Below are 18969 nucleotides of genomic sequence, written 5' to 3'. Positions count from 1 at the left end.
TTGAAAATGAAACTGAACGTCCCTTCGGGAACAGTTGCATGGTTATTTTTCCAAAGTTGGGTCAACACTTTGAAGAGGACTGGAGTTAAGAACTTTGTGTTTTGAAGCCTTAGAAATGGAGGCATTACAAAAGACTTTGTCAAACAATTTAGGCACCCAGGTTGAGACTTTCTAAAGTGGCTAGTCACTTTGGTTGCTTCAGTTTTGGTGCCTTACTTAAGGCTTGATTTTTTTTTTTTTTTAAAGGAAGTACCCAGCACCCATCCGACTGAAAACTTCACCCACATTAAAAGTGTGATTGAGCGCCCAAAATAGCCAGTCACTTTCAACAATCTTGGCCATAAAGTATTTTCCATACAGACAAGCCAACCAACTTGCTGGGCCCCTGGGCAAAGTGAGGGTGGAGGGCCAGCTCCACACTCCTGGTAGGGGCAAAAGGAAAGAAAATGGAAGCAGGATACCAAGAAGTTGCTCCCTTTGCCTCTTTCTCCCCCTGTACCCTGTCGGTTTCATCAATGTTATCACCTCATGTAAACAGTGTCTCACTTCTACCTTTTGCTCCTAATTCATTAAATACTATCACATTTTTTTCCATTCTCAATTCTTTCCTCCTTTCTATGCAGCTACATTGCATCTAGAGATGTAAAGTCCCAGTTAAAATAACTAGTTAAACTGTTTATTTTGCATTATAGAGAATAATTCTGGACACTCTGGATGCAGGTGAAAACAAGCTGAGGATTTATTGTACACCAGCGCTGGTGGAGTACCAACCAGGGGATAACCTGGAAAGCACTAGTTAATCAAAACATTACATTGAATTATATAGGCAGCAGGTGGGAGGAGTGGAAGCAGTTTCATAGATTCTAGCAGCAAGACTTAATGAGCACGTACACCAATAAACTACAAAAGTTGCACAATATCTCTGCCCACTGCCAATTAAATGTCTTATCAATAATACAGGTAGTTATGCCTAACAAGCTAAATAAGCCAACATAAGACATGTTGACGGCAACTTTGTCTGCTGAAATTATGATATGTCTACTGCGGGGGTGATACTGCCTTGCGCAGTCCTTGGGATCCAGGCCTATTATCTAGGGTTAAAGAAGACAGAACAGCTTCCGTGAAGTTTGTTTTGGTACCAGCGGGGCCTTATTGGAATGAGGCCCTCTTGGACTGTGGTTGCCAGGGCGACCAGGGTCATGATAGCTGCTTGTTCTCTGTTCCCAGGCCTCAAATTTAGGATTTGAATGAGCGTTCTTAGCAGAATACCATGGACTGCCTCAATTTACCCCTACATGCATCATGCCGGGGGTGGGAGGCAGCTGGACAGGAGCTTACTCTGGACAGGCTGGAGCACACCCCAACTGTGGCAAGCCTGACAGTGTTGGGTGCCAGTTAACCAGTTACTGGGCTCACCTGGCAAAAGTGATGGTTAACAGGTAACCAACTACCTGTTTACAACCCTAGTTGTATCCTCCTCTTTGTCTTTTATACAATACCAACATATATTTCTATAAATGTTCACCTGCCATCTGCCCAGCATTAGCCCAGGAATTCTTAATTAAGGGAATGTGTGTTTTTTACAATAGATAGAAAGTTGGCAGGGAGTTTTGAAGATTTTGGTCCCAATGGTGAATAACATATACATTCAGGGTTAGCTCTGATTCAACATCTCTTTAAAACTGTTTTATTGTAAGTGAATCCAAAGACTTGGGCAATGGGCATGTGCTGTTATAAATGTTGCCTTTTCTATGGCACTAACCTCACTCCTTAATCTTCTCTACAATAATATCCACCTGTTTGCACATGAGTCTCAGAGGGGTAGCCATGTTAGTCTGTAACTGAAAACTTAAACAACGAATGGTTCTGCAGCACTTTGAGACTAACAAAACAAGTAGCTGGTATCCTGAGCTTTCATGGGCACAGCCTGCTTCAGATGAATGCTTTGTCTAGCTACTCCACACCAAATTTAATCCTTTATTTACTCTTCCCCTCCCCTTCTCCCAAATGTGTCAGTAAATTATCCCCTATAGAAAGGGCACATTCCTCTTCGGGTTGCTGGTAGGCACGCTTCAAGCAATTTCTTTATCCATTCAAGAATTTTGTGCTTTCTACTACGCTTAATAATCTTGCATGTTAGCCTTTTGTGGACGAGCATTCCCAAATCATGAATAAATTGTTCATGCCTTTCCCTCTCGTTTGTTACTTCAGGCATATGGGGTATAAATCACCTTTAAAAAAATCTGTGGTGCTTGTTCTTTAAATATTTAATATTTTAGATATTTTTCTGCCCCTCCCCATTCTATTCCAGGCTTGTTTAAATTTTTTTCTTGCCTAAAATAAAATGTGAAAAAGACTCTACATCTTCCCCAGATGATGTGTTCTTAAATATCTCTGACTTGTCTCTAGAACATTAATATAATCTTTTCCAGTGTGACTTAAATAGATGTACTGAGTAGGAATATAATATGAGATGAGAAGCATAAACTACATGTAAATGGAAAATTCCAGTGGGTTTGTCACATGCTGTGGTGCTCATTGTAAGTCTAAATCTAAAATCTCATCTTTCAGGCTTTCCCGTCTCTTGCCTTTCCATAATCTTCTGTGTACCATGGGACCTTGAAAACTGTAATTCTTTAATTCAGGGGTTCTTATCAAAATCTGATGTCCCACATCTTAGTGTCTCAGGGATGAATGTCCCAGTATTTGGTTTGATTTCCTCATCCTCTTTAGTTTAACCTGAAATCACTGGCAGCTACTGTACCATTTTTCAGAGAGATAGCAATAGGAGAAAATATAATTTATTTAGCAGTAACTAATATTTGCATTTATCAGTTTCAAAGCTAGTCTGACTCTATATTTCCACTTCCCTTCATGTTCCTTCCTTACCTCTGTTCTTTTTATCCCCACCCCACTCCATGCTCTACAACTCTGGTTATCAGTTCCCCTTTTACAGATTCACTCATCTCATTTAAAAAGTTTCCCAGTTTTCTGGTTACCTTCCCTTCTGCTTGACTTTGCTGATGCTGTGCAACATACTGCCCCATCTTTGAATTCTCATTCTTCCACGCATTCCTCTTCCCAGCGATGACTCTCTAATTTTCAAAGCTAACTCATTTTCTGTCCATTACCACTTATGTATTAGTAACCCCTGCAAAAGATAGCTAGGAGCTGAAAACAAGGAAAAGACATCACAAATGTCACCAGCCAGCTGTCAGATCTTCTAGTAGCAGCTGGACTATGGTTTGGGATCATAGCTGTAGTAATTTGATTGAGATCTGGATTTCAGCATTTCTTCCACCATCCCCTCCCCGAGAAGTAGGATATTTGTTGAAGCAAATTTGACTGTGAAACCAAAACTGAAGTGCTAACATGTCCATACAGCTGAAAGAAATGAACATTTGTATAGGATGCAGTGTAGGGCAGGTACCACAGTGAATGGTGGAGAGCTGTTGTTTCAGGAAAAAGATGAGTATAGGTAGGTGAGTACAGTTTGTTCCAGATTGCTAGGATGTACACCCAGGTGGCTTTCTGAAACCTCTTAGAAATGGAGCTGCTGAGCCGTTAACCACTGGAGTAAATTTCCCAGAGAGGTGGTGGAATCTCTGTCATTGGAGATTTAAGAGCAGGTTGGACAAACACCTGTCACAGCTGGTCTAGATGATGCTTGATCCTGCCATGAGCGCAGGGGACTGGACGTGATCTCTTGAGGTCCCTTCCAGTTCTATGACTTGATTGTGTGTAGTACCTTATGAAAATGAATTACCCTGAAGGACTGGAATGTAACAAATGGTATACATATCTGTTAAAAAGCCTGAAGAGTGATTTCTTTTAGGGTTATCAAAGTCTGTCAGTCCCTCATGACAGGCGTTTGAGGAAACTACAGGTATGTCTAAACTGCAACTATACCCACCCTCTTCTCCCTCCTCCCCCATTGGTCTGTGTTGGCTCATGCAGGCTCAGGGCTCTTTAATTGCTGTGTAGATGTTTGGGCTGAGTTTGGAGCCTCAGCGCTGGGATGCTGAGGGGAGAGGGGGAAGTATCCTGAGGATACTAAATGTCTGCACCACAAATAAACCACCCGTGAGCTAGGGATGTAAGCAACTAGTTGACAAGTCAACTACCCAATGCTTATCGGGTAGTTGAGTAGTGACTCCACTAGTCATTTTCCTCCTCCCCATTTGCTGCCTCTATCAGAGGCTGTGTCTAGACTACACCTCTCTGTTGACCGATGTAGATTAGGCACGTCGAAATTGCTAATGAAGCAGGTATTTAAATTTCCTGTGCTTCACTAGCATAAAAATGGCCACTGCTCTTTTCAAAATTGAGCTTTTTCAGGAAAAAAATGACAGTCTAGATGTGGATTTGTCAAAAATAAACTGTTTTTCGACTGATCCTGTATTCCTCAAAAAAGAGGTTTACGGGATCTGGCGACAAAGGGTTTATTTTTGACAGATCTGCATCTACACTTGTTTTTTCGAAAAAGCTCCGTTTTTAAAAAAAAAGCGCCGGTTATGTTTATGCTAATGAAGTGCAGGATATTTAAATCCTGCGCTTCATTAGCAATTTTGACGTGCTTGATTTGCATCCCTCTGTTGACAGAGGGATGCAGTCTAGACATAGGCAGAGAAAGGCAGGAAGGGAGGGAGCAGGAGCCAGTGCTGAGAGGATCCAGCTTAAAAGCCAGTTCTCCCCAGCACAGTCTCAAAGCGGAGAGCAGGGGAGGTAGAGGTGTAGTGGGTGCTCTTAACACGTTTGAAAGGCAGAGCTGCAAAGGGGTTAACTCCTGATTACATGTAATGTAACATTCCTACTGTGAGCCCAGGTCAGCTGTGAGAGTGTTGCATTGTGGATGTACCCTGAGTAATTGCAGATTGGGAGGTAAAATGTACTTTTGTTATAAACTTGTGAAGAGTGAGAAAATAGTAAGTATAAATAGTTTTCAGCATAGCAAAAGTTTAAAAATGGAAATACCCCAAATTCTGTATTAGGACCAATGCTGAGTGTACTTAATTAGTGGAAAGAAGTGATATGGCAAAAATTAGAGCACAGTTTAGATATATCAAGATCAGATTATACTTGAGGGACTGAACAAGAGGAAGTAACTGGGCAACAAAATGGCAGATAAAAAAAAATACAGTACAAGGCACATTAAAAGGAGCTGTTTGATACCCACTGCTGGTTTTATGTTAACCTTCTCAGTAAAAGGACCTTCCCATCATTGCAGACCACTGAATGCAAGCTGTTGCTCAATATTTGACAGTAGTCAAAAGCAAATAAATTACCATATGAAAAGAATGAGAAGTACTGAATGTTATAGCATTATAAAATACAGTATCCTATAGAATGCTATTTTCAGTCTGGCCACCCTGTCTCACAATGTCTAGTACAAATAAGAGTTCAGAGGTAGGTGCTACAAATAGGGACTGAGAAACTTTCATGTGAGTAGACACTGACAAAATGTATAGAGATGACATGATAGATATTTGCTGTATAGATAGAATAGTGAAGATAAATGATGGGTTCCAATTTACACTCATGAACAATGGCACATCTGTAACATTGAAATGGAACAACTCTAAAACTGGTAAAAAAAAAAAAACTGGGGTAGCACCTAAGCACATATGAAACATGCTACAAAAAGGATATTTGAGACCATGAGTGTAGTGGGACTCAGAAAAGGATCTGGCAATTTTTTTTCTGTAAAGGATCTCAATCATATTTTGGGCTATAAGCTAGCCACAGACTTGGGAAGCAAATCCCTCCCTGCATAGGTTTTGTACAAATATCTTTCACGTTGTTTTGAAACATCTGGTTATAGCCATGATCAGGCTAGCAGATGAGACACCTGACCCAGTAGAGCAAACCTTAGGTAGTGTTTACTTTAGACCTTTTTTTGCCACTGAAGCTATGTCTCTGAAACTTTTTAAATCCACAATGTAATCTAATACTTCATTTAATGCAGTTGTTTACAGAGTTGCACACCAAGCCACTGCATATCAAATGCTGCCTGCTATCTTGTATTTAACTATAAAATACAATCTAAAAGCCAGTAAAAACAAATTATATGGCTAATTAAAGCATTCAGTTAGGATTGAAGGGGAGTGGAGGAAGCAACTGCATCAAGAAAGAAAAAAGGCAAATACATTAGTCACAGTTTTTTTTAAAAATTCCATCTCTTGCTGGAAAGAATGTGACATTCGGCCTGCAGGTCAGAAAACTGCCTGCAAAACAAGTGAAATGTAAAGACTCCAATGCTAAATGGACTAGGTTTGCTGGAAGCTGGTGTTAAGGTCCTGAGGAGGCAAAGTAAAATAAACATTTTAAAATAGGAATATGCTTGACATGCAGCAAAAAAGAATGCAGAAGGTAGATATCTTAGAGAAGAGGTAAAAGCATCTGAAAACTTGATGCATGAAGAGTAGAGGGGGATTTAAGCATCTTAACATCCTTCAGCCTTTAGGTGGAGCAGGATAGAATGTATAGAATGTGGATGAGAAAGTAATTTCAGTATCTAAAACAGCCTAGGTTAAACTGCCAATTAAAATTTAGAATTTTAAGATGCATAGATAATGTACAGCAATGAAAAGACTTAAAAGGATTTCATTCTCCTTTTAAAATTAGTGGAAAAGTTAAATGATGATTTGTGATTACCTGTTTTATTTCTTTATTCTGTAAACTCAAAGTCCTATCTACCTTGTTTTCTTTCATATGTCTTTGTCTGCCATCTCCTTTCTTCAAGCTTTCTACATGTTTTTGTTCATCCATGCTACTGTTTTTATTACTCTGAACATATTTTTATTGTTGAACAGTGTGCATAACCCCTGGGCATACACTAACTTGTCTTTCAGCCCTCCCCAGTTTCCTTTGCTGCCAATTCCTCTGATGCTTTACATTGTTTGATGTAACCTTTTCCGCTGTTCTTCTAAAACTTGGTGTACTGAAGTTGTTCCTCTTTTACTTATTAATAAACCTATCTATGTAATGGGCACTCTTGGTGGGTGCCACACATAATTTTTCTTAAATCCCTCCAAACAAAGCCCATGATTGTTCTTTGGATAGTTTCCTTTCCATACTGTTCTCTCTGTTCTCATCCAAACAGTTGCATACTCTTTGGTGCCTGGTCTCAAAGGTTTAATTTCTTTATATTGCTCCTTTTCTTTTGCCCCCACATGATAGTGTTTCTTAGCATTTGATTTTTCCTCTTCCTGTTTTTCCTTCCATAGTTGCGTAGAAGGGTATTTTCATGGTATGTGGCTGTTAAATTTTGTGTATGTACGGTTATGTGCTGCATTCATGCAGAATTGAGCATTTGGATTGACCTTTCTACTAGGATACCTATCTGTCAAATTGCTGTCTTTTGTCCTCCCTTAATCTTAGGCTCTCTGTTTCTCTTTTGTCTACCCTGAACTCTTCAGACCTGCTCCTCTTACACACTTGCCTCTTCTGCAAATCTTTACACTCTGCCTCAAAACTGACCATCCTAAACACTGGCTAGTGTAGGAAAAAATAGGTTGTTGAGAACAGTACAATTACTCTCTGGATCCCTCAAAAGTATAGTTTTCCTCTTCCTGTCTTCCCCAGATAACGTCATCTGTTTTCTGTGGACCAAAATGCAAGTTCTTTTCCTACAAAAATAACTGTAAATTTATTTATGTAAACAACATAAATATTGAATTAAATAGCTCCTTTTTTAGCCCATGTTGCCTAAACTGTGTAATTGAATAACATAAATCACATACCAGAGAAATGACATACCACTGTGAGTGTAGTTAGAAGTATAGTTCACTAACAGTACACTGATTTGTTTCTTTCCCTGTTTCCCAGACAAACTTTCATGAGTGCTAAAGTTCTTACATAGCACATAACTGTCCACATTTACCCAGTGTGAAATAGGGCTTTGAGTAGTCTTATGGTCACCATTCACCTAGGACCACCTTATCTGAATTATTAAACAATTTAAACTCCTGTTCATAAGACCCTGGATCTGTTGCTTGGAAGGCCTGGTGGCTTGAAGCAACTTCTGAGGTTTCTAGTTAGTGAGTGCAGGTTGGAAGTGCCATGAAGAGCTATGTCCCCTTTCCTTTTGTCGGGTGTGAGGAAGTGATTAATACTATTCTGGCTCCTGCCCAATGGTTACTTCCTCTGGAAACGGAGGGTCCTGCTTCCTTATGTGAGACAAGTAATATACTATTGCCTCTTCGCTTTGTGTAATTACCAAAACAGCCCCCCGCCCCAAAACCCTGTTAGAGTAATAACAGAGAAAGTTTTCTCCTTGGTCTAGCAGATCTAGGACTGATGGGAGATTATTGATGAGCATCAATGCTCTAATTGCCATTGCAACCAAAGATTTCAGGTTTGGTAATGCTTTGCATAGCAACTCAAATTGCTTTTCCATGAGGCTGGAGTCTCATAACTGAAATATTGCTGGTCTTCTCATAGGTTCACTTTTATTTTTAAAAGGCATTGTCACCAAAAATGTAGTCAGTTTAATTTTGAATAGAGGCTTTGCATATTTTACTGAAATGTAGAGAATAAGGCTTCACAAGAGTGAAAAATCAATTTCCATGAGCTGGAATGGAAATATTTTTATTGGTCGAGGAACTGAGTGGAGAAGAGGTCAATTTTAAAACCTTTCATTTTATGTGATTACACCTATGCTGCAAATGACATTTCGCTATATGGAAGGACTTACAAATGTGCCTTTTTTGATTTGTGCTGCAGGTCAGATTAACTCAAATGGTTATTGTACCCCTAGAAGTTCCTGGCTGCTACAAGACCAGACTTTAAAACCCATTTTTATTATTAAAAAGGCCAGCAGCAACAAAGACTATTTTGCAACTTGAGACATTTTCACAGCAATTTGATCTTTGTGTGTACAGGATTTTAGAAATCTTTGTACTGTAATTCTTAGAGTGAAAATAGAAATCCAAGGGAGGAAAATGTTCATGAACATTCTCTGGTTTACTTCTGGTCAATGAGTACTTCCTTTATGCTGCTCTTGAGCCTAAATTTTCAGTAGCATTTACAATAATGGCAGCTGTGTCTTTTCAGTGGCTGACCTGTAGATCAGGATAGGAGAGGGAGCTTGCCAGTTGTGGTGGCATGTTGACATTATTGTGGTGCTGTATCATTGGATCCATCTCCCAGTAATGGGATGCAACAAGAAGAGAATATGAAAAGAGTTCAAGTACTACATAGCCAAGGATATAAATGTGAAGTGGTGTAGCGCTGGGTAAGGACACATCCCTCATCCTAACTGAAATGGGGTAGGAAGAGATTCTGTTGGTACAAAGCAGTCAATGGAAAACATTTGAAATGCTTAGATGCAACTGCTTGCATTTTAAAAGATGCAAAGAGACTTCAAAAGTTAAGCATAATGTCTATATATTTTGAGAAGGATCTGGGATGTGTCCGGAAGAATGGAGTGAGAGGGGGGGTGAACAGGAAAGGTAGTGGAGAATGAGATTAGACAGCATCTCTTATAGAGGATAGGGTTAGCAGAGATGCTGCCTCTTCCTCATTCAGAGCTATTGACTTCTACCCACTCCTAGTGGAAATCGGGTAGCCCGTGAAGCCCTTCGGCCTAGCACCAACTCCTTCTGCAGCTTCCACATCTTTTAGTCTTCACCACCCAAAAGGGGTTGTTACTCTGCTATATGCTGCACTCTAAACTAGGGATGTAAAATCCAGTTAAACATATTGTTTAGCTAGTTAACTGATTGCAGAGGAGAGGTAGGCACTCCAGCCCAGCTGGAGCAGCCCCCTGGCTGCCACTGGGTTTGAATGCTGCCCTGCCCCTACAGGCAAAAGTGCTCCAGTCTGGCCAGAGCAGCCCCTGCCTGCGTGCCCTCCTTCCCTGACCTCCCACCCCTGCACTGCAGGCAGGAGCTGCTCAGGCAGGGAGGATGCCCCACAGACAGGAGCTACCCCTGCCTATGGGGCACCCAGGCCCACTAATTTCCCCCATATGTCCCCCACAGGGCTGGAGCTCCAGCCTTACTGGTTAACCTTAACTGGTAAGCCTCGTTAAGAGTGAGGTTTACCAGTTATCTGGTTAAACCCTCACGTCCCTAGTTTTAAAACCACATTCCATTTCTCTCCTTCCTCAGCTTTTCTGATAGCTAAAGAATGTACTACGAAAATGTTTAAATGAGAAAAAACTTCAGTGTTTCTCTTACCTTCCTGACTGCTGTCACAGCAATAAACTAGCCATTGCCCGCTGGCATGTCTTGGCACCATCTTGTGAATCTCTCTTTGCCATCCTAGTTACGCTAATCTCAACACTTTTGCAACTATTGTACATTTATAGCAAAGTACATTTCAGTCAAATCTTTCTAATCGACTGACCAGTGTATCAAGCTGGGCTTCTAGCCTGGTGCTCTTCATTACTATTTCCCTGAGTCCCGTACAAGGATTAGAGGCATTTATACTGGAAGTTCACACTGGCGTGGTACTTTGCAATTGGTGTTTCTTTGGACCGCAACTTTCTCCTCTCCAGAACATAGCCAAAATACGAATTGTCCTTCAAACCCTGGCCAGATTCTGTGTATTGGTCCCAAGGTGGAAGATGTGTTGTGGATGGAGTGGGGATGGATGCAGTAGTTAAAAACATCCTCAGCTCCAAAATGATTTGGCCCTACAATGGTAAATGCTAAAAAGTGATGCTGGTATAAGTTGGGTTGCATCAATTCACCATGTTAAAGAAATTCTCCTTTTCCTGGTGATCTTTGTTGCCCCCTCAGTAGTGGACAGGCAACGATACCAGCACCCACCCTCCCTCTTGGTGGGGTTTAGAATTCCCTAATACAGCCTCTCCCCGAGTTACGGACCAACCAATTGGCTGTAACTTGATTTGTTTGTAACTCGGACCCCATTGAGTTACATAGCGACCGTGCTGTTCGTAAGCACGGGTTGCATTCATAACTCGGGGACCACCTTCACGACTGCTCCATGGGAGCTTTGATCGTAAATGCGAACAGTCATAAGTCGACCGTTCGTAACTCGGGGACTGTCTGACTGGAAGGAGATCACCTCACATATGGAAGAGTGACTTCTTTTTGCCAGTTTGGGTGAATATGTCTCTAGAAATGATTGATAAATGTCTCCAGACCCCATTATAACTTTTTAATGGCATTACTCAATGCACTGTACAAAGTTCAGTGGCCTGTGTTTTCACCAGTAGTCAGTTGGATAATCATATCACCTTCTATTGGCTCTCCATTAAATCAGTCATAAATTTCAGTCATAATTTGTGAAACTAGCTCTTGTTTTGCTATTACCATAGTGGCTTATAAAGGTAAAAATTGGTGGGCTACTTACTTTGCCCAAATGTAATGGTCTTAAATCTGTGAGAAGACCAGTTAATTTTTTTGTTGCTGCAAAAAATTTTTGTCCCTGCTGGTCTTGTGGCAGTTGGCTTATATCCACTGTGGAATTAAATAAAAAAAACTTTCAGTGGGATTTACCAGTTATTCAACACCTTTGAAAATCAGGCCTCTTACTACAAGGCGTAGCTATGGATTAAGTCTTTGGTCTTTCAATGAGCTGTGCATCCACACAAATCTCAGTTTAGGACCAGCATCTTAGACTCCCTGTCTTTAGGTACCATCTTTGAAAATCATCATCATTGCTTTTAATAAACTGTCAGTGAAAGCAGTTATATGCTGGCCTATCTGTATTTACTGGGTGGGGTTGGGTTATTTTGGTGTATTATTGAAACAGCCATAAAAACATATGCTCTTAGAACTAGTTTCACTCTGCTCAAGTGTGAAATGTAACTTTCCCAAAGTTGAGTCCTGTCTGCTATGGGTAAAGATGACACCTGCACATTGTGCAACAGATTTACAGACTATCTAGTCTGCAAGAAAGTTCAGCGTGGCACACCTATATGAAAAATGCTACTACAAAAATATATCAATAGGAATGCCTCATTAAAACAAGGGATATGCAGTTTTGTAAAAGTCAGTTCACATGACTTCTCGCAAATTTGAATGTTTGTTGGAACATCCTAGATGTAGAAACTTGGGCTTGGAAATCAAACAGCTGATTGTCAAAGAACCCCAGCTTTTAATTTCTTCTAATAAAGAAATAAATGATTAAGCTTTATTTTTTAAATTTGTTTTTGAATTTTTCCAAACCTTGAGGGTTTTTTTGGTCTGAACTTCTAAGTGAAGGTTTGGTTTAGTTACTTTGATCTAAATTTTCTCCTCTCCTGTTGAATAAAAATCAGGACTATGTAGCACTTTAAAGACTAACAAGATGGTTTATTAGGTGATGAGCTTTTGTGGGCCAGACCCACTTCCTCAGATCAAATAGTGGAAGAAAATTGTCACAACCATATATACCAAAGGATACAATTTAAAAAAATGAACACATATGAAAAGGACAAATCAAATTTCAGAACAGAAGGAGGATGGGGGGGGGGGGAGGTAAATGTCTGTGAGCTAACGATATTAGAGGTGATAATTGGGGAAGCTATCTTTGTAATGGGTAAGATAATTAGAGTCTTTATTCAAACTTAAGTGTAAAGTGTTGAATTTAAGCATGAATGATAGTTCAGATGATTTCCTTTCAAGTGTAGTCTTAAAAGGCCTTTGAAGCAGGATGCAGGTAATCAAATCGTTGAGACAATGTCCTTGCTGGCTGAAATGTCAAGAAACTGTTTTTTCTTTGTGATCCTGTCTAATATCTGTTTTGTGGGCATTAATCCTTTGGCAAAGTGTCTGAGACGTTTGTCCAATGGACCTAATCAAGTGAGTTATAAGATCAAGAACACATATTCCTGCGCATCCAGAAATATAATTTATGCTATCATGTGCCGAAAGTGTCCGTCTGCTATGTACATTGGACAAAGCCTTGTTAGTCTTTAAAGTGCTACATAGTCCTGCTTTTTGTTTTACACCAGAATAACACGGCTACATTTCTATCACTATCCCAGTTGAGTAAGTTATTCTTGACCTCAACATATTTTCTACATCTACCTCTTTATTAAAAATAATGTTCCTTCCAAAACCCACAACACAAATATTAAGCCTTTACGTAAGGCAGCTATAAGTAACTTAAGTAACTACAAAATTTTGCTAGTAAAATAGGCTCCCAACACTCTAGAAAATGTTAGTCTAAACTACTAAAAATGGAAACGAAGAATGCAAAATGCAAGAAATTCTGATGGACAAAGTATTTATAATTTACATTTAACAAGTAAATAGAAATAAAAAATACACAAATGTGATCGAACCTCTGTAGTCTGGCTTTCTGGTCCAGCAACATCCGTGGTCCTTGATTTTTAGTTAAGCCGGACGTCCAAGTAGCCACGTTTCCAATGGTCCCATAAAGTTTGCTTATAGCCACCAGTCCTGGCACTGTGTTCTGTGCTATTATTTAGGTCTAATTTACCCCTAAATGTTTTCTAAAAGTCCAGTAAGCAGTGGAAGTGGTGGTAATGCTGCTAGACAATATTGACCTCCTGTGGTTCAGCAAATTCTTTGGTTGTGCAGTGGTTGAGTCCCAAGGCTGCCAGACTAGAGAGTTTCTACCTGTAGTTAAAGCTATAGGAATATTATTTAACTTCTCTGAGCAGATAAGGTGAGCTGCAAAATAGGGATGTAAGCAACTAGTCACTTCTCCACCCCTTTGCTGCCTCTCTGATAGAGCCAGCAAGGGGGGAAACCGGCTTAAAAGCTGATTCCCCACAGCACCATCTCCATGGGGGCAGGAGCACAGCAGGGAACTGGAAGTGCTTCTACTTTTGAAATGTAGCAAGAGTGGAGTTCTTACTACATTTCCAAAGCAGAAGCACTGTGGGAGTAGGAGGCTAGCAGGGGACTCAAGCAGTCTACTGGCCCTGTGCTCCCCGCAGCACTTGAGCCTTTAAAATGTAGCAAGAGCTGGCAGGATTCTTGCTGTATTTCAAAGGCGAAGGTGTCCTTGTTGACTAATTGAATAGTTGATACAAATTACAATGACTATTCGATTAATTGATCTAAATTTAACGTCTTTGCTGCAAAAGATCTTTTAAAAATGTGGTTTGGTCCTTTTGTATATTGCTGAATAACTCGGGGGGGATTAAATTGTTTGTAACCTTAGTAACACTAGAAATATCAAGTCTGTGTTTGGATGGAGGAAATGGACTAAGCATGTTTGTTGCTCTTCCACCTTAAGTACTAGAATAGAAAAGTTGAATTGGACACCTCGTCTTTTTTTTCTTCTTCTTCTTCTTCTTCTTTCAAAATGGCCACTAGGCACTGGAGGTAATAAATCTTGTCTACCCTAAAAGCCTGGGGCAGCTTAAGTTATTTGAATTGTTTTTTAAAAAAACTAACCAACCAGAAAATGCATTTTAAACAAACTTTCCTGCCTTTGTACACTAAGTACTATAAGCCTAATTACTTCAAGTAGTATTCCTTTGGGTCTCTTATTCAGGTGCTTATGCACATCTCAGGCCCTTGATCCGCATTTTCTAGCGAGAAATGTCCATTCCCTGCACATCAACCCCTTGCTTCCTCATGGCAGACACTGAGGCTGTATAGGGGTACATATGTGAACTACCCTCATCATTTGAGGCACAATGCTTGAAGTGTGCCTGTCATCATTGGTACAGCCATAGCAGCCTCAGCTGCAGTGTCCCTATCTGTTGCCACGGGAGTTCTGATACTTGAGGGACGAATCAACTGAGTCTCCATTGCGGTCCAGATACCAAGGATGTCTCAGTGCAGAAACATTGGTCTCTGTGTGGCTGCTCCATGGCACTTGACTCTCTCATGCTCAGTGACTGTCCGTTATGGCAGGGGTAGGAGATCTTTTTTGGGTCGGGGGCAACTGACCCACAGAAAATCAGTCAGAGGCCGCGCACAAGTGAGAAGCAAAGTGAGAGGAGCCCCTGACTGAGAGGGAGAAAGACACTCCCCACATTCCTCTTGCACACTAGAGCTTAGTGGGGCACAAGCTAGTAGATTTTGTGTGCTCCAGACCTGTGGTTGGGTGGCATGGGGGACCGAGCACCAGTGTGGGCTCCCCAGTGCTGAGCCATGGGAGCCGGATCCAGGCAAGCCAGGGGCCAGATGTGACCCCTGGGCCTGAGGTTCTCCATCCCTGTCTTATGGGAAGATGCGGAGGAGTAAAAGGGCTGCCAATTAGTAGTCTTCTCTGTGGGGGATTCTCCTACATCTCCCTTCAGGAACCTACCTTTGCGCAGGGAGGTCCTTGTGGCTCACCAAGGATGGTGGAACCAAACTTATATAGCATCTTCGCCCCCTGCAATGACCATATGGAGATCCATGGGCTGCCTACTGGCAATGGTGCAACTGACTTCTGCTAGTCTCCCTGCTAGAGGCCTGGGTTTCACATCCTCCCTCTACCCTTTCATGATAGGAGATATTTGAGGAACAGGATGCTAGGTCAGATGAGGAAGTCAATCCGACGATCACAATTTTGTCTTCTCATTGGATGAGGCTGTTGTGCTTTGCACTGCCAACAACTTCAGATAGTTCCAGGACCTCATTAGAAGGGTAGCTGATGCTGTGCAGATCTCTCTGGAGGAGGTTAGAGATCAGTAGCATAAGCTGCTGGATGTTCTGTAGTTGGCAACAGGCTCTAGAGGCATGCTACTTGTTAATGAGGCGCTCATACTTTTGGATCTGCTACTTTCCCACTCAAGGTGAGAATTCTTTGTGCTCAGCTTATGCCCCTTTTGCCCAAGGCAGGAAATTTAAAGGTGGGAAACCAAACAATAAAGAGTAGCCAGATGCTGGAAGACATCCTTACCACAAGATGCCAGCTGGAAACATGGAAGACTGAACAGGGAGAAGGATTGGGCCTAAGTTTAGGAGGCTGCTTAGCTTTTGAAAGAGATAATTAGAACAACTGTTAGGATAAGAATTTGCATGTAACAAGTTTCTTAGTGTATTAGAATTAGCAGCTGTGTTTATTTTGGTTTAGTAACTTTGATCTGTTTTTCACTTGGAATTATTTAAATCCTAGTTTTTATATTTAACAAAAGCACTTTTGTATTATGAAGTCCATTGTAAATGAGTGTTACATGTGGGGGGGAGGGGCAACCATTATGCATATCTCTCCTGTATTGATAGAGGGCCAACTTAAAAGCTGTCTCTGTAGAAAACTTTTATACAGAATAAGGTGGATTTATTTGGGGCTTCGGTCATCTTTCAGGGCCATGCTCCTAGGTGTTGTCAAAGGCTTCATAGCTGAGTTCTCCCAGAGCTGAGTTGGTTCAGAGTCTTATTGCTCTGCTGGGAGGGCAGTAACCCCAATTTTGCTTTCTCTGGGGGAGACCAGAGCCAAGCTGGGCAGGATGGTAGGGAGCCACAGTGGGCAGGAGGATGGGCATGAGTGGTTCGATCAGGACGCTGGGTGATAATCCCAAAATGTGAGCAGACTGCAAAAAGTTCCAGTGAACTTTTGAGATAAGGAGAAACATAGCTTCTTTCCTTACACGCAGTAGTTGAAGTAAGCAATCATGGTATTCACCTTTGGCTGAAAATTTCCCAGGCATTCAAAGGAAGTGTGGCCATTTTAATGTAAAAAACTAGCTAATGCATGACTAAAATATTGAATATATATGGGCTTTGCAGTCAGGAAAAGTTTTGAACCCTGAGCTGGAAAATTATTTCCTTTCTGTTTTGCCTCTTTGGTATTCCTTCATGGCAAAACATACTTACAGACTGCCCCTCTGTTTTCTTGAGTTATTCTACCATCCTATAGACAGTATAATATTTCAACACACTTGGGAAGTGGTGGTATCTGCCCTGCTATATGAAATTCATAGTTTTTATTTTTTTCAAAACAGCTGGTAATTTTTGGTGGTAGCGTGAGGGTAATTAAAAAACAGTAGTAATCATTTTGACTAAACTGATGCAACCAGCTAATCATGCAATCTGTTAAGTCTTGACTTATTTTGAGGGAGTTCTTTTCTTAATGAACAACTAAAAATCAGTATCTGAAGTCTAAGACTTGTCTAATACAAATTCCAAAAAAGGCCAGATGTGTTAGAAAAAATTACTGAGCGAATTGAAGTGCCTGCTATTAAACCTGTCACCTGAAATTGTATGATCCAGCTATTTTGTCCCCATGACATTCAGAGTAAAGTCAGGACATAAGGCCTTCATTTGTAAAATTAAGCTTCAGATATTTAAAGACCAAATGAATGTCAACAAATACAAGTCTTGTTTCAAAATTTCTCATGTCTGCTCTAATGAAACCAATCTGAGAAACTGAGCACAGAGTGACCAGTTTGCAAAAATCAATAACCTTCAACTCTGTGTTAATTTTGTGCCACTTAAACTGGTTCTGTGAGAAACTTTTCTTGTCTCACTAATCAGTAAATGGCAAAATTCACTGAAGTTCAAGACCAACAGGAATATCTCTGGTATTATTGTTGGTCCTGAATTCTTGAACCTAAGGATTGTATATGTAGTGGGGTCAGCATTTGTTGGGCTCCTAAAATGGTTGATGTGATGGAATGTGTAAATTCTGAAAAGCCATAGTCTCATGTCTGATACAGATGTATAAGCTACATAAAAGGCAGAGCTGATGGTTGAAGCTGAATGAATGGTACTGGCCCTTTGTATACTGTATATCATAGATTTTTCTCTCTCAAATTAGATGCAGCAGTTGGAACTGGCCCAGATGCAACAAAAAGAAGCTAATCTCACAGCATTGGCAGCCATTGGGCCAAGGAAAAAGAGACCACTGGATTCACCAAACCTTGGATCTGGCCTTGAGGTATTGAAATGGTTTGCATGCTTTTGTTCCACTTTTATACTGACTTGTCATCTTTTGCTCCTTTTAGGAAAATGAGGGAAACCCTCCCTTGTTGAATAGTGTACAGAAAATAAATATTCAATAACTAAAGAAATACTAAAAGCTTTTGTTGTGGTGAACCAAGATTAGTAACCATATTCAACTAATTGTGTATTGATTAGTTTGCTGTATTCACAAGACAAAATTAAAAGAAGGATGAAAGTCTCTACTTCAGTTTCCAAGAGAAATTCCACAACCTCAGTGTTGTGTGGCAGCAGTGTAACTATTTCTGAGGTTGAGACAGGACACTCAGCAGCTAGTTGTCTAAAGGGGAAGAGAAGCTCACCCACAGGGACAAACAGGTGGTCTCTAGAAGACACAATCAACCTCCCCTTCCCAAAAGGAGTAGGAAAGAGGCAATTGCTTTTAATCCTAGTTGTTTGAGACTACCAAGAAGGTTTAGTACACAAGCTGTGCTTCCCAATGGCTTAAGAGAGTGGGTTCAAGTAATGTCCTCCTGAGTCAGTGCCCTTGTCTAAACACACAAGTTGTACCACTTTATCACAGAAGTACAGGAGGATAATTAAGCAGCATCTGTACAAAGCACTTGCATCCTTATGAGGGATGGTACCACTAAGTACTTCTTAACAAAATCACAATCACTCCCCTCCCTCCCCCATGCCAATGTAGTTATCCCTGTACAAAATCTGTGTAGAACGTAGCCTGATTTGTGGCAGGGTGCTCCTGAAGCAGTCTGGAATCTCCAGTAGGGTGGCCATGACCATACTAACTTTTTGGAAGAGAGGTACTTTTGGGTTACGAACAGTTACGTAGTGCAAGAGAGACTTTCGGTTTCACCATAATCTCAGCTTCCTTACACTTCCAGCCACTGGTTTTGATCATCCATGAGCGGAGTGAGTTTTGTCTTGTGTGCCATCAATGAGGCCATGTTCACTTGTTAAGATATGTGCTACTGTGGCACCCACCAGTGATGCTGCTCCCCAAGAGACTCCCAGATAGCAATCCCTGCCACATGGTCCCAGCTGCCGGAGCAGCCGTGGCCCCACCGCCACCACATGGTCCCAGCCACCAGAGCAACCCTGTCCCCCACCATGCAGCTCTGACCTCAGCTCGGGTTGCCAGAGCGGCCCTCTCCCACCACACGGCTCCAGCTCTGGTATTGGCTGCTGGAGCAGCTGCCCGCAATGT

General features: G+C 41.1%; 1 protein-coding gene across 3 annotated transcripts in view; it reads left to right on the top strand.

The window, feature by feature from the left end:
- The window catches only part of TAF4B (TATA-box binding protein associated factor 4b), a 121043-nt gene that overhangs the window by 69322 nt on the left and 32752 nt on the right, over positions 1 to 18969 (top strand). For all 3 annotated transcript variants that reach the window (XR_012901517.1, XM_075920812.1, XM_075920813.1), the window contains exon 14: positions 17623 to 17742. Coding sequence is in view for 2 of the 3 variants with exons in the window: in XM_075920812.1 (XP_075776927.1) it covers positions 17623 to 17742 (120 nt within the window). In the remaining variant the exon portion in view is untranslated. The remainder of the gene's footprint in view (positions 1 to 17622; positions 17743 to 18969) is intronic.

Source organism: Pelodiscus sinensis, chromosome 2 (assembly GCF_049634645.1).
Source record: "Pelodiscus sinensis isolate JC-2024 chromosome 2, ASM4963464v1, whole genome shotgun sequence".
In the NCBI taxonomy this organism is placed as follows: domain Eukaryota; kingdom Metazoa; phylum Chordata; order Testudines; family Trionychidae; genus Pelodiscus; species Pelodiscus sinensis.
The sequence above is the reverse complement of the archived record's forward strand: the minus strand, read 5'-3'. Positions and strand labels throughout refer to the sequence as shown.